The following is a 24,330-nucleotide window of genomic DNA, read 5'->3' on the forward strand; positions in this document are numbered from 1 at the left end:
ATCTTCAGTAAAGAGGTAAAGAGACTGCAACCTGGTGTCCTCGTTATTTACCGCGACCTGCACCCCACAACTGCACCGCTACACCACCGTTACTGCACCATCATCATCACTTATTCTACCGGACATCCCCCACTGACAGACAGGGCCACGGACCGGGTCTAGCCACCGTGACAACCCCAGGACTGAGACCCAGAGGCCCGGCTCCGGGTACCCCTAGGCCCTGCGGCGGTGTGGGGGCGCTCCATGTACTCCTACAATCAAAGGATCTACACACAGTGCAAAGCCATGACAAAATGATAAGGAGGGTAATAAAGTCATCCATAGATCCTTGAAGGCAACAATATTCATTCAAATATTGAAGACTAAAAACACTTTATGTGCTGCTGTCATCTGGTGGTGTGGAAAGGTTGGGGCTAATACAAGCTTTGTTCATTTTTATCAGAGTGAGCCTATTAGCATTGTTGACAGGAGAAAGGCCCTGTCTGTTCTGACCCCCCCAACACCACAAAAAACCCGCTCAGACAAGACGCTAGCGGTATGGCAGTACAACACCTCCAAAGCTTAGGGTGTGTTTCCACGGTCAGTAAATGCTGCGGGTTTGATGCTGCAGATGAACGCAGCGGGCAGATGTTACAGCATAGTGGATGGGATCTGAAGAAATCCCATCTCCACTATGCGTGCAGGGACGCCTCCGACTTCCCTGTGGAGACGGACATGCGGCGCGTCTTTCGAGACTGCAGCATGTCAATTTATCTTGCGGAGACGCTCCGTCTCCACAAGATAAATTTCCCGTTCAATATATTGGGAGTGGTGATTCCACATGGTTCAGTGAACACATGCAGAATCACCCGCTTTCAAAAGCGGACATGTACTGCGTCCAAAGCACTGCCGGTTCCTGACCATGGAAACATACCCTTAGAGGGAGAGCTCATGCCAGGTGTCCAGCTTTGAGACCCAATAGCTGAATGTTGCAGAGGAACTAGGGAGTTTGCTCGTATTGCCGGCCAGGTATTGCCTGACCATCTTTAAAAACTTTCCCTCTGTGTCAAAAAAACCCGGTCATCAGGGCCTAGACGCTAGCAGGGTGACATAAAATTGGCCCAGGCCTTTGACAGTGGACATTGACTCAACTGTACCTGGTGTGTGTCTCCCTCACTTCTCCTCCTTGGTTGGGCAAGGAAGCGTGCCTCCTGCAGCTAGTGTTGTCGGAATTTTTTCAACATATTTGCCACAACAGCCTTCTGTTATAGCACCATTCATTTGGCCGAGATGAATGTAAAGCGAAGGTCACGGGAAAGGCAGTGGTATATAAAGTCGGCCATATGTACCAAGGTCCCTACAGCCAACAATTCCGTCTCCACTATGATCATACTCTCCATCTCCTCATTCCCCTTTTCAGCCCATCCACGTAGACATCCATGCCCAATCTTCAGTTGTTATATGCTGAGGCTGACCAGAATACCGACGGGAGTGTTGGAGCTGGTATTCCACAATTAGCCTCTGCTGCTCATAAAGCCTTGCCAGCATGTGTAGTGTGGAGTTCCAGTGTGTGATGACGTTGCACACCAGCCGGTGAGCTGGCACTTGCATGCGCTGCTGCAGCACCACCAGAGACGGCAGCTGTAGCTGACTTGAGGAATTGGGCGCTGACGTGGGGTACCTTGAACAGAAGCTCTAGCAAATCTGATTAGGTTTTCAGAAACCGCTGAACTACCAAGTTGAACATGTGGGCCAAGCATGGTACATGTGTGAGATTGCCAAGCTTCACAGCCGCCACCAGGATGCGGCCATTATCACACACGACCATGCCTGGTTGTAGGTTCAGCGCTGAAAGCCACAGATCTGTCTGGTCTATTATTTCTTTCAATAACCTTTTTCTTCTCTGAAGCAGTGCTGCAGATGTGTACGAAGTGCTCAAAGATAGCACATCGGAGATGGAGGATCAGGATGTGCAGAAGGAGATGCAGGAACTGGTGTATGAGGTGGAGGAAACCCTGATAGAAATAGTGCTAGAAATCCTGGGCGTCAATAGCACACATGCCGTGTCAGGTTGGGACTCGCCCCGGCCTCCACAACGCTCAACTAGTGTGCCTCAGGGAAATGTAGCATCCCTGGCCATAAGTGCTTGTCCACATGTCGGTCGTTAAATGGACATTTCCAATAAGTGCGTTGGTAAGGGAACAGGTAATTTTACACAAAGCATGTTAAACTGTATGGATGACTAATTGAGGCTTCACATTTGCGTTTAAAACGCAAATGCAGGTGGTGAAAAAACGCATGTAAACGCGTGCAAACGCTGCGTTTTTTAGACGCATGCGTTTTCTCATGCGGTAAAAAAAAGTGGCGTTTTGACGCGTTTACATGCGTTTTTTCCTGCGTTTGCGTTTTTGAAACGCATGCTGAGAAGTGTGTGACAGCTGCCAATCATCAAAATTAGGGTTGAGCGAAACAGATCGGCCAATTTCAAAAGTCGCTGACTTTTGGCAAAGTCGGGTTTCGTTTTTTTTTATATACAGTATATAAATATATATATATATATATATCATTGAGACACATAAATATATATATATATATATTTGTATTTACTTCAGTGCGATATAGCAGAAAAGCCGATTGCCGGCTTTTCATTTCTCCTGCCTAAACCCGACATATGAGACATGGTTTACATACAGTAAACCATGTCATATCCCCCTTTTTTTTGCATATTCCACACTACTAATGTTAGTAGTGTGTATGTGCAAAATTTCGGGGCTGTAGCTATTAAATTTAAGGGTTAAATTGCGGAAAAAATTGGCGTGGGCTCCCGCGCAATTTTCTCCGCCAGAGTGGTAAAGCCAGTGACTGAGGGCAGATATTAATAGCCTGGAGAGGGTCCACGGTTATTGCCCCCCCCCGGCTAAAAACATCTGCCCCCAGCCACCCCAGAAAAGGCACATCTGGAAGATGCACCTATTCTGGCACTTGGCCACTCTCTTCCCACTCCCGTGTAGCGGTGGGATATGGGGTAATGAAGGGTTAATGTCACCTTGCTATTGTAAGGTGACATTAAGCCAGATTAATAATGGAGAGGCGTCAATTATGTCACCTATCCATTATTAATCCAATTGTTGGAAAGGGTTAAAAAAAAACACACACACAATATTGCAAAGTATTTTAATGAAATAAACACACAGGTTGTTGTAATATTTTATTGCTCTCTCAATCCACCTGAAGACCCTCGTTCTGTAACAAATTAAAAATAAGAAACCAACAATATACATACCTTCCGTAGATCTGTAACGTCCCACGATGTAAATCCATCTGAAGGGGTTAAAATATTTTACAGGCAGGAGCTCTGCTATAATGCAGCTGTGCTCCTGCCTGTAAACCCCGGGGAATGAAGGTAATGTAGGTCAATGACCTATAGTTACCTTCAGTCGCGGTGATGCGCCCTCTGCTGGATGTCCTCATATGACCTCGAGCCTGGGAACTTTTTCCCACGCTCAACGTCATATGAGGACATCCAGCAGAGGGCGCATGTTTTTAGCCAGGGGGGGCCAATAACCGTGGACCCTCTCCAGGCTATTAATATCTGCTCTCAGTCACTGGCTTTACCACTCTGGCGGAGAAAATTGCGCGGGAGCCCACGCCAATTTTTTTCCGCGATTTAACCCTTAAATTTAATAGCTACAGCCCCGAAATTTTGCACATACACACTACTAACATTAGTAGTGTGGAATATGCAAAAAAAAAGGGGGATATGACATGGTTTACTGTATGTAAACCATGTCTCATATCATGTCGGGTTTAGGCAGGAGAAATGAAAAGCCGGCAATTGAATTACCGGCTTTAGGGTTAGGGGTAGGGTTAGGGGTAGGGTTAGGGTTTGGATCCCTTTATCACCTTGATGGTGGGGGGTGGCTTATCAGTGTGTATTCTTGTTTTTCTTCTATTGAAATGCATGCGTTTAAAACGCAACCAAACGCATGTGCTTAAAAACGCATGCGTTTACATAGACCGCAATACGTTTTTTTGCCGCAAAAAAACGCATGTTTTTTTGCGGCAAAAAAACGCCTCTAGAAATTACTACATGTTGCATTTCTGCAACAAAACGCAAGCATAGAAAAGACGCATGCGTCGTCAAACACGGCAAAACGCATACAAAAAAAGCATGCGTTTTTAATGTTAAATATAGGAAAAAAATGCGTTTTTTTGTGCTAAAACGCAGCGTCAAAAAACGCAAATGTGAAACCAGCCTGAGTTCAGGAAAAAAAATTTAACTTTTTTCAGTTTTAGATACCACCATAGTGTAATAATAACTGCAATAAACTGTATGGATGATTGTGGTTTTTTTTCGTTTTATATACCACCGTAATGTAACACAAAGCATGTATTACTCTATGGACGACTAATTGAATCCATAAAAAATGTGAACACTTGTTTTGGAGTGTTGTATACCAATGAAATGTAAAACATAGCACGTAATTCTCTATGGAAGACCAATTCAATCCAGAAAAAAATTTCAACGCTTTTTTGGAGTGTTATATACCAGCCGTCAGCTCTTGCAGTGTTCAAGGCAAGTGTTCTGTCTCTATTGCCTGCTGGCTGAACGAAATGTGATGACAGGTCCCAAACTCTTCAATGGACCCCCATCTCCGCTGCCGATCGTACTTGATGACATCCCCCTGGGATGGCAACTGTTTGTTCCTTGCGACTTGTGGTCCTGCTAGCATGTTTACAGCCCTGGCCTGGCTTGCCTCCTTCTCTCTTCCGACCTGCCTAGGCTCCCAGTCCATTCACTAGTTGCTGGATCCTGACTATCCCATCTGCAGTCTGCAAGAACCACAGAGGTGAAGGTTGTGGCCTTGGTTCAGGCCTTGGTGGTTCTGGGAAAGGGGCCAGTTCCGGACCATAGGTTCCTGCAATCTCCGCTGTCGTGCCAGCATGGTCTGGCTCCAATATTCTTCCGGTCACTCCCTCGGTAGTCTAGCGGGATTCTGCCATCTTTGTCGCCCACTAAGCATGTAATACTCTATGGATGACTAATTAAATCCAGACAAATTCTTCAATGCTTTTTTGGAGTGTTATATACCACCGAAATGTAACAGAAAGCACCTAATATACTATGAATGACTATTTGAATCCAGAAAAAGGTTTCAATGCTTTTTTTGGAGTGTTATATACTACCGAAATGTACCGCAAAGCGTGTAATACTCTATAGATGAGTATTTGAATCCAGGAAAAATTTTCAACTCTTTTTTGGAGTTATTTAGTTACATAGTTAAATTGTTAAGCACTTAGCACTGAAAATTACCACAGAGCACTAAATACTTCATCAATGAGTAATTGAATACAGAAAAAAATTTCAACACTTTTTGGGAGTGTTATTGCGGCGCCCCAGGGTCCTGGTCGTGGTATCAAAGAGGCAAGTTCTGCTGTCGGCTGCAATCTGGACTCTTTTGAGGAGGTAGTGGAGAGAAGAACTCTGAAAAAGTGTATGGCAATTATGAACAATAATGCACATCCACTATATGAGCTATTCATGAGACAGAAGAGCACCTTCAGTAACCGGCTAATACTTCTGAGGTGTAAGAAGGAAAAATTTAGGAAATCGTTTGTGCCAACTGCTATGGGGATGTACAACAATAACATTAGGCTTAAATCATAAAGGTGATTGTCTACTTTATTTTCTCTACTTTTCAGTTCACCCGCTGTGTATGTCCTATTCTAATGTATAATGTCCTTCTGTCAACTACACTGTCATGTCAATTAAGTAATTCATTTTATGATTCTTATGATGTAAGTTGTGCTGCTGTGATACCATAATTTTCCTCGGGATCAATAAAGTGTATCGTATTGTATCGTATCGTATCGCTTTCCTCTCAGGGAGAGTGATGCTACGTTTTGAGGCAAAGAAAGATAACAGCATCCAGGTATCACAAACATGCAACACACTTCACAGTCCTGGCCAACAGGGGGAGCCCCTGGCCCTATTTATTAGGTCACTCCCCATATATATATAACTGGTAGTCTGTAGGGAAAGTTAGTGAGTTGCTGACTGAGCTCTGCTCAGTTAGTTTGTTCCAGACCAGAGTCTGATTAGGATGGAAGGTTAAAGGAGCTGTGCATGCCCTCAGAGCTGCAGCTCCCAGAAAGAGACATTGAAAGGCAGAAGTGTATTGCAACGAGCGTGAAGGGAGTCGCAGCAAAGAAGAGGATACCAGAAGTGGACCAGCGCTGCTCAAGCTGTCTCCTTCTGAGGCGCAACATCCCAGTAGCCGGAACACCGAGGGAATAAGGACCTCTATGCCTTATTTCAGAGACCGGCAGCTATTTGTAAGTTACCTGTCCGCACTTACACCCAGGAGGCACGGTGACAACTACAGAGCCGGGTTATCTAAGAGACCCTATAAACAGGCTCAAGTCACCAGTCATACGGGTTTTGTCCTATCCTTTATGGAGGACAGAGAGAGCAAAACATCGCATTTGTGAGACCCTTATGTGAAGCCATAGGCAGTAAGGAACTGCACCACTGCAGCGCAAAGGGAGGCTACTGATTTCCACCTGGGCAAGGGAACGCTGGACTTGCCTCCAAACCGGCCGGACTCTGCCTGCCCTGTGATCTGGTGCCCTGGACTGTGGATGCTAAAGTCTTCAGTAAAGGTAAAGAGACTGCAACCTTGTGTCCTCTTTCTTCAGTGCGCCATTCACCATTCACCGTCTACACACCAGGAAGCCCTGGGGGTATACTTCACCTGTGGGAAGGTATACCATCTAACTGCCATAACATCACCCCAGCGGACCCCTTAAAGCAGCGTCGGTCACCCTGACCGAATACCACAGGTGGCGTCACGAACATTTCCCTTAAAGACCTTTCCCTTTTACACGGACGTCCCAGGGCCACGGGTCACCCACCGTAACATCCCCCTGTGAACAGCACCGGACCCGGTACCGAGTACCCCACGGCCCCATGGGGGCGATCCATTATATACTACTGAAATGTACCACAATGAATGTAATACTCTATAGATGACAATATAGTACATTTTTTCACCCCCCAAAAAAAAAGAATATGGTCAATTGCGGCAGCTATATATTTTGGAATGGACTGCAAAGCCCTCAGCCATGCCTAGAGACTGTATTCAACCACTCTCCCTGCTCCTGCAACTGTCCCTCCCTAGGCTAAATGCAGAATGTATCTGATACAAACAGCAAAATACAATATTAGCCCTAAGAAGGACTGCAGTATCAACACTAGAGGACTCTGATTTATTAAACTGTGCACACATAGGTCTAGACAAGCACTGTCTGCCTCCAATAAGAACTGTCACTGAGGTGTGCAATGGCATCAGTGCATATGGAGGGGACAATCCTTTTATAACCTCTGATGAGATAATGCAGCAGTATGCATCAGCAGACTCAGCACTGATAACATGGGGTTCTTAGAAAAGGTCACATCTCATACATGGTGAGGTTATTAGACATTGTAGGACCATCCTGAATAGGGTCACCTTGCAGCTGGTGGGTTGGCTTTTATGCTTTTTCAAAAACAGTGTTTACTAAGAACCCTATGTTGTTTAAATGCACTTTTGCTTTTTACTTATTTAGTTGCAGCCGCGTGTATGCTCACTTTGTTTCTTGTAGGTTTTGTCTGCTCACAGATGGGATAGCAAAACCCTAATGACAGTTTCTCTTTCAATATGTCAGAATATAAATAATAATGAATAGTATGAATGTCATACTGAATAATATCAAATACAGAAATATGACAACTGCTGCTTTTCCCCAGCTGGTGCTCAGTAACTTTCCGACAAACATCTGAATTATTCATATTACTACATTTCGGTAACATAAATGCACTCAATAAAGGACTTGCAGCTGTAACAATCCTACTTATAAGTGAATCTGGGAATAGTTTTATATCAATCAGTTCTAGGAGCAACTACAGCCACACAAAACCAAGAACAGATCCTGGGGCCAATTAGTGAAGCAATGTACCAGTCTATGGTAGAGGGAATGCCTGATCTTTGTAAATGGTTAAAATTGCAGAGTGTTTGCACTATGATAACACCCATAACATGATGCCACTAAGTGCCCTCCATAGAATATTATATTGTCATAGTTTCCCCACACATTGTATCATGGCCACCACAGTCCCCCAACACAGTATAATAGCCACCATAGTCCCCCACTCAGTATGATTGCCCCCACTCAGTTTCATGGCCCCACATGGTATTATGAGCCCACACTCAGAATGATGACCTCCATCTGCTCATACAGATTAATGGTCCCCCAGAGTTTGATGCCCCCACTCGGAATCATGGTTCTCACTCAGTAAAATGGCCCCTACACAGTATGATGGCACCAGTGTCATATTAGGAAAAAAAGCAGCACTGGCACAAAAAACCCCCCACAAACTACAATCCCCCACATTTCCCTAAGCGCAATGTAACGTTAAGCAAATTTTACTTTACTCAGTTATTTCCCACACCAATCTCCAGTATGGAAGTTATATCCTAGGGAATAACGTCCCAGAAGCTGGGGGTTTGACCACTGGGACCCCCACCGATCGCGACAGCAGGGGTTCTTAAGAGCCACATGTGAATGGAGTGGATGTGCACATGTTCAACCACAGCTCCATTCACACAGGACTTCAGAGCCATGGTTATCCTATACAGTAGTTCTCGCAAGATAATGAGGACCCTTGACGCGGGTTGCAAGCTTGTGTATTTTGGCCAAAATGGTGACAAATACCTAATTTATTATTTACATCTTTTTTGCACATTTTTTTGCAGGGTGCGGGCCGGGTCTTTCCAGCGATGGCTGGGTAATGTGGGATGTCTAGCCTGTGGGTGCACCTATGGTATTGGCAGCCCGCCTGATGTAATAGTAGGGGCGTCGTAATAGGCTGCTATATGGATGGAGGTGCATCTCACGTAAGGGTGTGAATTACACCCTATGAAGACATGTGTGCAATTGGAATACTAGGCATCCGCCCCATGGATGTTTGGTGGGTTAGTAAGTGGCTTGTTTTCAGTATTTTGCACCTGTGCTGTCCCTGCCTTTATTTTGGGGGATCTGCTGCATCCTCTTTGTGCATTTGTGTCTGGACATGATATTGCAAGTATGGCGTTTTTTTGTCTCTCAGTGATATTGTTAATTTTCTTTTCCTCTTTTAGCAAATTTTTCTATACAATAGTGGGAATCAGACCCTCAGCAACTGGAAAGTTAGCCCCTTTCTCACGGCTAGGGTATAAATTCCTGTAAACATGTTGTCACTTGTTATTATTTATAGGAGATTCACTGAGACTACTTTATACATCATATAGGATACATCAATACACCATGACACATACAGTCACAGCTGCTTCTACGGTGGAGGTCGGATTCAGAGGTTTGGAAGAGTATACAACGCTTACTTAGTGGTGATTGCTGATGTTCTTCGTCTTCTTTATTTTCAAGTCATGTTGTACTGCTTCTGTCAGGCTTTTGAGTGCATGGGGAGTACAAACTATGGAAGCATGGTTGGTGTTTTTTTTTTCTGCCGGTTGCTACAGATAGCAGAAAAAACCCACCTGGGGTCAGCAAAGATGGCAGTAGCTGTGTGCAGCCCACTGTGGGTTCAAGAAACACAGCTCACAGGGTATACCGCAACAGAGAGGAGCCAGAAGACTGCAGCATCTGATTTGTCCTACTCCTGCACTAATTAGAATCACTTCCCCTTCATATTATACAGTGCAGGTTTCTTTTAGCAGTGCAGGAGTTAGTCTGCTCAGTTGAGAGCTCCTGGAAGCTTTCCTGCATTAAGGCTCTCAGCCCTTCACTGTTAGCCACTCCCCTCTCCTATATAATCTGGGCCCTGTCTAGAACTCATTGCCAGAGCTAGCTTATTCTGCATGGTTGGAGATGGTAGTTGGTGGTTATTTTTTGAGAAGGCCTTTGGTGGTTTATCTGAGACTGTTGCTAGGTTTTGGGTGTGTGCTAATCCCCTTCTACTCCTACTTTGTTTGTCCCATCCTCCACTCCCCGGTGTATACTTCTGTTGTTTGTGTGAGTATATTTGTATGATTGATATTTTACTTTATCCCTGTATGTGTTACCTTGTTAGTCTGGTTGGCGTGTTATGGTACACTACTACTCCCCTGTTCCTTGGATGGGTGAGGGGTACAGAATAAGGGCAGATTCAGGAGCTAAGGCAAGGTACATGGTCTCGGCGTCTTCACCATCAGAAGTAATCTATGGAACTGGGCAAGCAAGAGCACCCCTAGCATTAGGCTCAGGGAAGAAGCCCCTGGTCCCACTGAATAAGCTCAGCTAATACTGCAGAGGCATAACTGCTTCAGTTAGCAGCATCAGTGATTGCTTTGTTTAGATCAGTGGTGCAACTATGCCACTGGTCCAAACTGTCAGTCAGTACAGGGGCACAGTGTCCCCAGCTGACTGGAAGCTGGGACAAAGAGACACAGTGTAGTCCTCAAGATAGCACATGATTACACCTCTTTAATAAGGCTGGCATTTCAAATGTATTAAAGGAGTTTTCTCATGGTATTAAATTTGTAATATTACCTAGACAGGATGCTCACCTTCCTCTCATTCCGTGTCAGCTCCTGTCTGAGATGCTGCTATCAGTCTTGCATATTTATTATTTATTATTTTATACTATTTATTTATTAAAGCTATTGTTATATAGCGCCATGATATTCTGCCGTGCTTTACAGCCATTATCATCACTGTGTCCACCGGAGCTCACAATCAAAGTTCCCTATCAGTAAATTTTTCACATATTGGAGTAAACCGTAGTACCCGGAGGAAACTCACGCAAACACAGGGAGAATGTACAAACCCCTTGCAGATGTTGTCCTTGGTGGAATTTTAACCCCGGACCTCAGTGATGCAAAGCAACAGTGCTAACCACTTTATCCCTCCAGTCTCCATCATTGGCAGTTTTCAAGCAGTTTTCCCGATCAGGGCTTTCAATTCCACCAGCCATGGGCTTCTTCAAAAGTATATTATCTATATATGTCAATATAGTGATGACAGTGTATGCTTCAAAACAATGACAGGACATTAATGTGTCACAGTAGCAGGGGGAGTTGCTCACTAGAACTGTCACTCAAGGACGAATGACTGTCACCTACCCCAGCAACTATAAAGTAAAGAGACTATTGAGCTGTGTGCTGTTCAAGACAACTTGAGAGGTGCATACCCCTTAATAAACATAACAGCGCGGCACACACCCCTTCTGATCGGCGGTGAAATCATCCCCGCCGGTCAGAGAGCCGTGGTTCCTACTCTGTCAAAAGACAGAGTGATTGTGCAGCTGTGATCGGAGGTATAAAGTTTACCTCCGGTCACTGGTGTCAGCTGATGAGACTACCGCTCAAATCTGCTGACGCCTACTTCCGCTAATAACAGAGAAAGCAGGAGTGGCTGATGGGAATATTCACCAGCTGGCTCCTGTGCTGTAAATAAATAATTTTTTAAAAATATGGTGTTGATTTCTCTGTATTTTTGATAACCAGCCAGGCAAAACTCACAGCTGGGGGCTGCAACCCTCAGCCGTCAGCTTCAGCAAGGTTGGTTATCATGAACAAACATGTCACCACGTTGTATATTTAAATTATTTAAATTAATTTAAAAAAATGGCGTGGAGTCCCCCCCATTTTTGACAACCATTCATGCTAAAGCAGACAACTGTGGGCTGGTATTCTCAGACTGGTAAGGTGCAATGGTTATTGACACCCCCCAGCCAAAAAAAAATCAGCCCGCAGCCGTCCAGAAAATGCACATCAATTCTGGCACTCGGCCTGGATCTTCCCACTTGCCCTGTAGCGGAGTTCATATTTGTGGGGTTGAGGTGTAATCTCTGTACTGTTTGGTGACATCAAGCCCACGGCCTAAGGCCCCGTCACACTTAGCGACGCTAAAGCGATCCCGACCACGATACGACCTGTCAGGGATCGTTGCTGCGTCGCTATGTGGTCGCTGGTGAGATGTCAAACAGTGAGATCTTCCCAATGACGCAGCAGCGATGCGGCGACCTGTAGAACGATTGACGTGATGACGATTCAGACCTCGATGAGGGACTGAGTCGTCAACGAGGTCGTTGGTAAGGTGTCAAACACAGCGATGTGTGCTACCCAGCGGGACCTCAACGATCAAAAAAAGGTCCAGGCCATTCCGACACGACCAGCGATCTCACAGCAGGGGCCTGGTCGCTGCTACGTGTCAAACATAGCGAGATCGCTACTGAGGTCGCTGTTGTGTCACAAAACTTGTGACTCAGCAGCGATCTCGCTAGCGACCTCGCTTTGTGTGACGGGGGCTTTAGTAAGACGCCTATCCATTACTAATCCTATAGTTGTACAGTAAATAAAGACACAGCCAGAATAGAGTCCTTTATTTAAAATAAAACAAAACACACAGTTATACTTACCTAATGCCTAATTCCACTGAATCCCCGTCTCCTGTAGGAAAACAAAAAATAAAAAACAACAATATCCCTCACCTGTCCATCATTCAGTCCCACGCTGTAATCCATGTCTGGGGAATAAACAGTTTTCAACGTGGACAGTGCCAAGATGCGACCGTCCAGAAAGAGAACCACTGGTGACTGAACTGCTGCAAGTGCAGCCTCAGTGACCAGCGGTGACACCATCGACGTTACCTCCAGTCACTGAGACTGCGTTACCAGCCGGGTTGAACTTTGGTGACCTCGGTGAGATTCCCACTAGCACCGTGAGCACCGAACTTGAACAGTAACATGGACTTCCTGGTGAAGTCCGTATTCAGTGTCTGTGCCCGAACAGTAGGTGTTCAGTATGTACGCTGAACTTTACAGTTTAGGTTCACCCATCTCTAGTCGTCAGCACAGAAACGGGCAAGAAGAGGCAGTGGGGTGACCAGATTGAGAAGACGGGAAACTGTTTCGCAGAGCACCGACATTTGTGAATTTCCCCATCGATGAATTAGGTGTACCCCAGTCTGGGACTTTTTTAAAGAGAGCTCTGAGACCAAAAAATTATTATTTGCAATCTGTGTCATGTCAAGATCAGCAGGGCCCTGACCACTAAGAGCCTTGTACCAGCACATGTTCATAAACATCAGCCATTGCAAATTAATTATGTAATTAATTATGTAAAAATTATACAATATGATTTTCTGTTTTTTTTTTCGATTCTGTCCCTCACAGTTGAAGTGTACCTATGATAAAAATTATAGTCCTCTCCATTCTTTGTAGGTGGGAAAACTTGGAAAACCGTAGTGTATCAAATACTAATTTTCCCCAATTTATGTTGGTACTATTACTATACCGGGCACAGAAGAGGCATTGTTGCTGTCTGGGACACTGTTAATTGCACTATATGGTTTGTGGCGAATGGTGGAGGGTGCTGGAAAGTAGTCAGCCAAAGAAGTCTCTGTTATATTTTGCCGGGACGAGTTATGCATGGAAGAAGAAATCATGGTGGTTGGGGCTGATTGGAAAGAAAAGGGAAAATTAAGGACTACGATAACCTGTACGGTGTACACATATTTGGCCTGCTGAGCTCTAGAAATGTTGGTCCTGTATTAAATCTTGATTTCCTTCAGGCAGGGTAATATTAGTAATAGAGACCCCCATCTGGGGCTCGGGGGTAAGGACAGCATGGGCCTGTGGGCTTTCATATGCCACGGCTGAATTTCAGTTTCTGTTATTTTATAATATGGAGATGTATAGAGGAGCGCTCTAATTCCGATTTTCAAGAAACCTTATAACTCTGGTTGCATGAAGTCACCACTAGGAGAAGCCATCGACAGAGATTAATACACGCAGCAATGAAACCTTTATGTGTTTGAATGCAGAACGTTCCCCCCAGTGACAGCTGTAGATGGCTGCCTGGTCTTGATAGTTTAGACAATTAAGAGAATGAGTTTAGTGCAGAACCTCCATAATAATACAGCGCTATGGCAGTTGTGAGCACTATTTGTATCCAGTAACGTACAAGGACCCTGAGGTTACCTCTAGCTGTTCATTAGTGCTCTTCATTAACGCCTCTTCAAACATTTTGGCCCGATCTCTTAGTGAATGATTCTGGAACGTCAAGGTGTCAACTTGGTCCTGAAATAAATGACGGAAAAAGTGTTGATGAAAAACAGTATAATGTCCAAGAGAGACTGAATATTTATAAAAGATAACAAGCAATGTTTTTCTAATCCTGGAAAGCTCCTTTAAAGGGGTATTATCAAGATTCAAAGCTGGTCCCAATCTGTAGGGTAGGGAATACCTTTCTAATTACTGGGGTCCCAGGAAACAAGGCTCTGACGAGCTTCGTGTAAATTAAGTGGTGGTCGATCATGTGCCCTGCCCCTCCGTTTATTCTTTATGGCACCGCCAGAGATAGCCGAGCGCTGCACTCAGCCGCCTTTGGTCTGGGGCCTGTATTTAAGGGGTCAGGTTAGATGTTTATTCAGGGTCTGGTATGTGGCGCCTATTGGGGCTGTGCATTCATTTAGGGGTGTGCTGTATGCTGCATGCCAGAAGCATATTGTCACGGTGTTACTGCAACAGTGTAGAGCCAGAAGACTGCAGCGTCTGATTGCACCTACTCCAGCGCTGAGAGGAAGCACTTCTCCTTCATTTTAATGGTGTTTATTCCTTCTGGCAGAACAGGGATTAACCGGCCATGTTGGAAATCTCTGAGCTCGGTTAGCCACTCCTTTCCCCATTATAATCTGGGCTCTGTTGCTAATCCTTGTCAGAGCTAGCATTTGCTGCATGGCTAACGGAGGGAGAGGTGTTCATATGAGAAGGAGAGTTGGAGGAGTTATCTGTGACTGTTGCTTGGTTTGTATGTTTGGTAATTCCCTATCCTTCTCTATTTTGGTTTATTACCTCCAGGCTCCAGTGCATTCCTCTGTTATATGTGAGTGAATATTTTGTATGCCTGAAGTTTTCTGTTAACACTTATTTGTGTTGCCTTTTTTGTTAGGTTGGTGTACAACGGTGCACAGTAGTACCCCTCTTCCCCTCTTCTCTGGGTGGGGGAAGAGAACAGATGGAAGGTTAACTTAGGAGATAAGACAAGGGTGGAGGCCCCAGCATCTTCACCTTCAGAAGTATCCCGAGGAAAAGGGCGAGCTAGGGCGCCCCCTAGTGTTAGGGACAGGGAAGGAGGCCCGGGTCATCAAACAGCTGTGTCGTGACACATTTGTACCAAAATATTACCTGTAATGATAGTTTTAATTTTTCAAAGCCATCTTCTAACATTTTCTTTTCCAGCTCATGGCCTTCTTTCAATTCTAACAAAAAAGAGTGAACACAAAACAAGCATAAGAACATAATAAACAGGCAGCTAAATTAATATACAGCAATTTGGAAACGGGAGGACACAAATATTCTCCCCAGACAATATACAGACGGCTCAATAAATGATAAGCCAGCCACTATTACTTTCTGAAAAGATCAAAACTGAAATTCAAAGGCATGTGCAGATCTATAAAAAAAAAATTTGAATCAGACTGAATTAAATTGCTTGGTGGCACAATCGAAGGAGAAATTTGTTATTTAGCTCTCAGGACAGGAGCGTTGTTATTAAAAATAAAGTTTCAAAACACTGTAATACTTGTTTTCTCCTCAAGAGGGCGAAAAAACAAAAGCATTAACATTATGCGCGTAAGTGAACTACAAAAAAAAGGGCCACATACACAACACACATTTAGGCCATGCAATAATACTGAGGCAAACTGGTGTTTTATGACAAAATTAGCCAACAATTTTGATCAGTGCTAGAAATTAGAAAGTTATATCCCAATGATCACACCCAGGGGTTCATTATTGAGCAATTGCATGGATAAAATCCTACTAAGGCCCTGATTCACCACTTGTGATTTCTTTAACTCTTTTTTTTTTTGTCTTGTATTATTCGTTGACATTTTTGTGCCAAATTGTTCAAAATGGTGCATGCAGTTCATGAATTCGGTGCAAAAAATTTTTTTTACAGTTTTTATTTTTGCCTTTGAGCAGTATCTGCAACTTTTCTAGTGCCAAAAATCACATATCCTTTAAAAAGTTGCACATTTGTCTAAAAAAAAAAATGTGCAAAATTGAAAACTCTCCCAGAAACTTTACTCCAGGCAGAGATGGGAGTGGGATGCGACCCCAAAAAATTCATAATTTGATAGTCGCATTTGATGGATCTGTCTAAAACATCTGGATAACCAAACTTGTCAAGGAGTAATCAAAAAAAGACTTGAAAAAATTAATCTTCAAAAGTGTAGCAAAACATATAGAGAAAAAGACGCAAATATTAAAGCCGCAAAGAAGGAGAAAATTGCTCAAATAAACTGGAGAAGTAGCAATGATGAATTGGAACCTACAGTGGCTTGCGAAAGTATTCACCCTCCTTTGCTGCATTTTTTGTGTTTCGCTACCTCACATCCTGTAATTTCACAGTTTTTTTTAGGGTTTGCATCAGTTCATGTAAAGAACTTGCCTACAACTGTGAACATTCAGTTTTCTTTTTATTGTGAAGCAAACAACAAATAGGACAAACTAACTGAAAACTTCAGTGTGCATAACTATTCACCCACCTAAAGTCAGTATTTTGTAGAGCCTCATTTTGCGGCAATTACAGCTGCAAGTCACTTTGGATGAGTCTTTAGGAGCTTTCCACATCTTGCCATTGGGATTTTTGCCCCTTCCTCAAGGCAAAACTGCTCCAGCTCCTTCAAATTAGATGTTTTCCTCTGGTGAACAGCGATCTTCAAGCCTGACCACAGATTCTCAATTGGATTGCTGTCTGGGCTTTAACTAAGCCACTCTAAATCATTTACAAGTTTCCCCTTAAACCACTCGAGTGCTGATTTAGCAGTATGCTTTGGGTCATTGTCTTGAGGGAAGATGAACCTCTGTTGCAGTCTCAAATCACTGACAGACTGAAACAGGTTTTGTCCAAGAATATCCCTGTACTTCACACCATCCATCCATGCATCTTTACCTCGACTCGGACCATTTTTCCTGTCCCTGCTGCCAAAAAACCTCCACACAGCATGATGCTGCCATCACCTTGTTTCACTGGGGGGATAGTGTTCTTGGGGTGATCAGCTGTGTTGTGTTGTGTTGGAGCCATTCGTAGCGTTTACCTTGGAGGCAAAAAACTTCCATTTTGGCCTCATCTGACCACAGCATCATCCTCCATACATTTGGGGAGTGTCCCACATGGCTTTTGGCAAACTAAAAAGAGATTGGGATATTTTTTATTACCCAAACCTGACTTGTTCTTCTCAACAACTTTGTTCCTAACTTATTTGGAGATCTCCTTGGTCTTCATGGTGTTTGTTTGGTTAGTGGTTAGGGATGAGCAAACCCAAATTGGAAAGTTTGGGGTTCACAACTGAACCTAGTGTCCGGTACCAAACCCCAAATGCTGATCTCTTACTGTACGTCCGTGTTACTATTCAGATACAGCAGCCTAATAAAGCTTGGTGAAAGGCTGCAGTGCAGCCAATCTACAAGCTTTAAGACTGTGTGCACCTCCAGCCCTATCAAAGCCATGCCAAGTAATAACCCCTTCCCAGCCTAATAAGAGCAACCCTCAGCCGCCCCAAAAACGGTGCATCCATTAGATGCGCCAGGTCTGGTGCTTATACTCGGAACTTCCCGATTGCTCTGGTGCATTGGCAATCAGAGTAAGGGGATTGGGGGTTGATGTCAGCTGTGTAATGTCCGCTGACATCAAGCCCAAGGCAGAAAAAAACACACAGAAATAAAATCTTAATTTAAAAAAACCCTCCCCAACAGTTCCCCTCTTTCACCCATTTATAAAAAAAATAAATAAAATAATCCACAACGCCATAATCCAAAGCACCATTGACTTGAGCAGCAGCCACTGCAGGGTTTCACTCTGAACTCCGCGAGACCCGGCCACTGTGAACTGAAGTGATGTCAGTAAAGTTACCTCAGTTCACAGCTCATCATACTGCCACTGCCATTGTGAAAATGGGCACCTGTGAACTGAGGTAACCTTACTGACATCTCAATTCATAGCGGATGAGTCTCAGAGATGGAAGCGTGAGACCCGGCAGTGGCTGCTGCTATAGTCTATGGAGCTTCATTCTCTGAATTGAGCTCCATACACTTGATGAAGAAGACTGGGATCATCATATGACCTCCATTTGGATTCCTGTGGACTGGTATGGATTATTTAGGTTTTTAATAAATGGGTGAAAGAGGGAAAATGTCGGAGAGTAATTTTTTCAAATAAAGGACTTAAGGCATAAGCGAAGCATACAGCTGGGGGCTGATATTTATAAGCTGCGAAAGTCCATGAATATTGTCCCTTTCCCAGAAAAATAAGACCAGATCACAGCTGTCTGCTTTCCCTTGGCTGATTATTAAAAATAGGGGGGACCGCAAGTCGCTTTTTTATTGTATTTATTAATTAACAAGTACAGTAAAATAAACCCCCAAGGCACTTCTCCACTCCTCCAATTGGACCTTCACCTCCTGGTTCAAGATTATTATTATTTTTTATTTTATGTTATTTTAAGTAATTTTCCTATCCACATTTGCTTGCAGGGCAATTGTCCTGTTCTTACCCTCATTTTGCTTCCTTTTTTAGCCCCCTAGCCCTTACTACAACCACTTTAGAGCCATTTTGCAGCACCAAAGTTTGGGTCGCCATTGACTCATATAGGGTTCGGGCTTGGGGTCAAATTTGGGTCAAGTTCGGGTTCTTAAACCGAACCTTGGACTCATGTTTGGCCGAAACCGCCAAACTGGAACTTCCAGGGGTAGGCTCAACCCTATTAGTGATGCCTCTTGCTTAATGGTGTTGCAGCCTCTGAGGCTTTTCAGAAAAGGTAAAGTGTATATACTGACAGACATGTGACACTTAGATTGCATACTCATGTGATATATGGAGGTAATTGTTTGCACCAGAATTTTTTGGGGGCTTTATAGCAAAAGGGGTGAATACATATGCACATGCCAATTTTTAGTTATTTGATCCCATAAATTTAATTGATGCTTATATTTTTCCCACTTCACTTCGCCAACTGAAACTATTATTTAGTGCTGATGCATCACACACAAATTGGATTACAAAAATATTTAAACACAAGTTGTAATGTAACAAGATAGGTAATAAGCCAAGGGGGTGAATACTGGAGGTGTATAAGAAAAGACAAAAATTAGGTCCCTTTCTGCAGCCGCTTGACATAACCACATGCCTAAACACAGGTACTTGGGGACCCTAATAACATTCTCAACTCGTTTTCTACCATTAAGATCAGATTTCTGAACCTCTCAATAAATCAAGAATAAGATCTGGGATGGGAAAGGGTCTTATAATAAGGCTTCCTTGCTACAAGACATATTTCTGTATAACTTTACATAAAAGTACAGAAAATCCCTTACAAAATCTATTTTAGGATTAGTATAAGAAAAAAAAAAGACTGAAATCCACCGAGACCTCCTGAGTAGATGTAGGGTACATCCATCTTATGAGCTGTCTACGAGCTCATAGGGGTTGGGTGAAATACTGAAGCATCTACTGTCAAGTGATGAAGGCTGACTTCCATGTATAATAAATTATCTTCACTGACTGTTGAGATTCATTGTGGCTAACAGCATATTCAAACACAATTAACGTCAAGGCTGCGAGGAGGATGGTGACAACCATTATAAAGCAGTTATGTAGTGGTCACTTTCTGCTGTTACCAGGAATCATGCACTCTGGTCACCAACACAGGTCCACCTCCTTACGGCATGATCTGAAAGCACTGTCTACACCGACTCCTCTATAAGGCTAGGTTCACATTGCGTTAGTGGGTGATCGCTAACGGACAGCGTTGCACGGCGAAAATGTCGCAATTAACGCCGTGCAACGGGTCCGTTAGCGCACCCATTGACAGCAATGTAAATTTCGCCTGCAGCGCATCACTAGCGCGTGCCTATTTCGGCTCGCGCTAGTGATGTGCCGTTCTTCTGTGACGCGCCTCGGACGCTGCTTGCAGCGTCCGCGGCGCGCCCGAGGTCCGTTCCCCGCTCTCGCAGATCGGGGATCTGCGAGAGCGGGGACGTTAACGCGACCCCTGAACGCGACCCCTACAAAAACATTGCGTTAGCGCAGTCCGCTAGCGCTAGCGCTAAACGGATTGCCCTAACGCAATGTGAACCTAGCCTTATGTACACTTCTTGGAAACATCTAAATTATTAATTATTCATTCAAACCCTTTTGGGAAAAAAAAGGTCAAAATTACATGTAGAGACAAATAGGCATTACTCTCATCTGTACTGTTTCTTAAAGAAGTCCTCCTAAGAACCCTTTTCCCTTCTAAACATGCATATATGTACAGTGGGTACAGAAAGTATTCAGACCCCTTTACATTTTTCACTCTTTGTTTCATTACAGCCATTTGGTAAATTCAAAAACATTATTTTTTTTTCTCATTAATGTACACTCTGCACCCCATCTTGACTGAAAAAAACAGAAATGTAGTAATTTTTACTAATGTATTAAAAAAGAAAAACTGAAATATCACATGGTCATAAGTATTCAGACCCTTTGCTCAGTATTGAGTAGAAGCACCTTTTGAGCTAGTACAGCCATGAATCTTCTTGGGAATGATAGTTTTTCACACCTGGATTTGGGGATCCTCTGCCTTTCTTCCTTGCAGATCCTCTCCAGTTCCGTCTCGTTGGATGTTGAACATTGGTGGACAGCCATTTTCAGGTCTCTCCAGAGATGTGCAATTGGGTTTAGGTCAGGGCTCTGGCTGGGCCAGCAAAGAATGGTCACAGAGTTGTTCTGAAGTCACTCCTTTGTTATTTTAGCTGTGTGCTTAGGGTAATTGTCTTGTTGGAAGCTGAACCTTTGGCCAAGTCTGAAGTCCAGAGCACTCTGGAAGAGGTTTTTATCCAGGATATCTCTGTACTTGGCCGCATTCATGTTTTCTTCAATGACAACCAGTCGTTCTTTCCCTGCAGCTGAGAAACACCCCATAGCATGATGCTGCCACCACCATGTTTCACTGTTGGGATTGTATTGGACAGGTGGTGAGCACTGCCTGGTTTTCTCCACACATACCGCTTAGAATTATCACCAAAAAGGTCTATCTTCGTCTCATCAGATCAGAGAATCTTATTTCTCATAGTCTGGGAGTCCTTTATGTGTTTTTTAGCAAACTCTATGTGGGCTTTTATATGTCTTGCACTGAGGAGAGTCTTCCGTAGGGCCACTCCGCCATAAAGGCCTGACTGGTGGAGGGCTGCAGTGATAGTTTATTTTGTGGAACTTTCTCCAATCTCCCTACTGCATCTCTGGAGCTCAGCCACAGTGATCTTGGGGTTCTTCTTTACCTCTCTCACCAAGGCTCTTCTCCAACGATTGCTCAGTTTGGCTGGATGGCCAGGTCTAGGAACACTTCTGGTGGTCCCAAACTTCTTCCATTTAAGGATTATGGAGGCCACTTTGCTCTTAGGAACCTTGAGTACTGCAGAAATTCTGTTGTGATCTTGGCCAGATCTGTGCCTTGCCACAATTCTGTCTCTAAGCTCCTTGGCCAGTTCCTTTGACCTCATGATTCTCATTTGGTCTGACATGCACTGTGAGCTGTGAGGTCTTATATAGACAGGTGTGTGCCTTTCCAAATCAAGTCCTATTAGTTTAATTAAACATAGCTGGACTCCAATGAAGGAGTAGAACCATCTCAGGAAGGTTCACAAGGAAATGGACAGCATGTGACTTAAATATGAGTGTCTGAGAAAAGGGTCTTAATACTTATGACCATGTGATAGTTCAGTTTTGCTTTTTTATTAAATTTGCAAAAATGTCTACATTTCGGTTTATTTTCAGTCAAGATGGGGTGCAGAGTGTACATTAATTAATTAATTACATGAATTTACCAAATGACTGCGATGAAACAAAGAGTGAAAAATTGAAAGGGGTCTGAATACTTTCCGTACCCACTATATATGTAGTGTAGTGTCAGTGTATTCATATCTTCACCTATTGCAGCTCGGGCCGGTGACCAGCACCTTTCTGCTCCTCTTCTCAGTGACATCACTGCTGTTCAGACTCTTTGGGTCAAATTGAGCGCAGTGGCTTTTACAATGTAAATTCATAGAGAGTCAGAATGAGACTCCATAGTCTTAAATGTAAAAGATATGACATCCACAAAGCATAAAAGTGATCCGGAGACTCTGAAGAGCGATGACGTAACTGAGAAGAGGAGCAAAACAGCAATGGATCCCGGAGAAGGCGGAAGATATTAAAACTACAGTTCTTTCACAGATTTAGTGTAAAAACCATCATGAGGGGGCTTCTGTAAGACCACTCTTTACTTTGGCTAATAAAAGAGGAACCTCCATGTGTTCATACAGAATTCCCCAGTAGGATATATAAATATATAAATTAGAAGGTCTATTTAATAGTATATTAAAAAAAAAGTGTTACTGTGAACTCTTCTCTCATGATCTTCATGGATTGCAGAGATGGAGGTTGAATGACTGGTCTTAATCTCTAACAGTGCAGCTTCATGCGTCGCGGCCATGTTTTCAATCTGTTAGAAATGAGAACATATTTCAACTGAGTTCTAGATATAAAAGATGAAGAATTTGCCCTTTAAGATTAAGGCATTTACAGGACAAGCAAATGCAGATATTAAAGAACAAAAATACAAAGATCACAACTCAACTGACTAAGAAAAATGTCAGATCATTATTAAAAGTTTATTCCCAATACAGCCAATTATACCGTATCGACAGAATGGGGATAACATGCTGCTCGTGGCGGGATTGACTGCTGGAACCCCCAGCAATCCCAAGATTGGGGCTCTGTAGTGTCCAGTCTTGAATGGAGCAGAGGTGTGCACATTTCACTGTCATAGCTAGAGTTGAGCGTATTTTTCAAAATTCGATTCCGATTTTGACGGCGGCAAATATTGTTTGTGCAATATTCGCCAAATACAGCCGAATGTCACTGGAGTTAATGGGAGTAGAAATGACCGAATATGTTCGGAACCGATCATCAAACATAAATTCGGCACGAAGAGGGTACCAATATGTCACGAATATGGCAAATTCAGATTCGGCGACCGTTTCCGAACATATTCGCTCAACTCTAGTCAAAGCCTCTTTTCCCTGATGACGCCGCAAGGTGAAACATGTTGGGGAGGCTAATGGCTGATTAATTTTATTTTAACACATTTTGAACTGAGTTTGTTGATAAGTAGACAGTAAGGATACTGACAATAAGCAACATGCGTGATATGCTGACTTTGTGAATTAAGGTGGTTTCAGTACAGCCATTGACAATGAGCCTTCCGATCCTGTAGAACAGATACAATTAAGAAGAAGCAAGCAGTATGCTTGGTATGCTGGTCTAATTACTTTGGGAGATATCAGCACAGCCATTGATAATGAGCCTGCCGACCCCACAGAGCTGGCATAACTGACTATGAATAATTGCAGCCACATTAGAAATCCACTCTCTCTTTCCTACCAGCAACACAGTAGTGAAGGCAATAGGAAGCTATACGTTTGATTAATTTGTGTATCTGATACTGTACCTTGCTGCCAAAAATAGATACTACAGTTGTGCTCAAAATTGTTTACATACCTTGGCAGAATTTTTGCTTTCTTGGCCTTTTTTCAGAGAATATGAATGATAACACCAAAACTTTATCTCCACTCATGGTTAGGGGTTAGGTGAAGCCATTTATTGTCAAACAACTGTATTTTCTCTTTTAAAATCATAATGACAGCCCAAAACATCCAAATGACCCTGATCAAAAGTTTACATAACCTGGTGATTTTGGCCTGATGCACAGAAGTTGGCACAAATGGGTTTGAATGGCTACTAAAGGTAACATCCTCATCTGTGACCAGTTTGCTTGTAATCAATGTGTGTGCATAAAAGCTGAGTGCGTTTCTGGAATCCAGACAGACTCTTGCATCTTTCATCCAGCCACTGATGTTTCTGGATTGTGATTCATGGAGAAAGCAAAAGATCTGTCAATGGATCTATGGGAAAAGGTAGTTGAACTGTATAAAATAGGAAAGGGATATAAAAAGATATCCAAGGAATTGATAATGCCAGTCAGCAGCGTTCAAACTGTGATTAACAAATGGAAAATCAGGGGCTCTGTAAAAACAAAACCACTGTCAGGTAGACTAACAAAAATGTTGTCCACAACTACCAGGAAAATTGTTCAGGATGCAAAGAAAACCCACAAATAACATCAACTGAAATACAGGATGCTCTGAAAACTAGCAGTGTGGCTGTTTCAAGATGCACAATAAGGAGGCACTTGAAGAAAAATGGGCTGCATGGTCGAGTCACCAGAAGAAAACCATTACTGCGCAAAAGC

General features: G+C 43.4%; 1 protein-coding gene across 2 annotated transcripts in view; it reads right to left on the reverse strand.

The window, feature by feature from the left end:
- MTUS2 (microtubule associated scaffold protein 2) overlaps window positions 1-24,330 on the reverse strand; it is an 866,587-nt gene that overhangs the window by 42,510 nt on the left and 799,747 nt on the right. For both annotated transcript variants that reach the window (XM_077298284.1, XM_077298285.1), the window contains 3 exons: window positions 22,416-22,521; window positions 15,185-15,258; window positions 13,979-14,077 (listed from right to left, as the gene is read on the reverse strand). In XM_077298284.1, the coding sequence (XP_077154399.1) occupies window positions 13,979-14,077; window positions 15,185-15,258; window positions 22,416-22,521 (279 nt within the window). The remainder of the gene's footprint in view (window positions 1-13,978; window positions 14,078-15,184; window positions 15,259-22,415; window positions 22,522-24,330) is intronic.

The sequence above is a fragment of the Ranitomeya variabilis genome, chromosome 3 (genome assembly GCF_051348905.1).
Source record: "Ranitomeya variabilis isolate aRanVar5 chromosome 3, aRanVar5.hap1, whole genome shotgun sequence".
NCBI lineage: Eukaryota > Metazoa > Chordata > Amphibia > Anura > Dendrobatidae > Ranitomeya > Ranitomeya variabilis.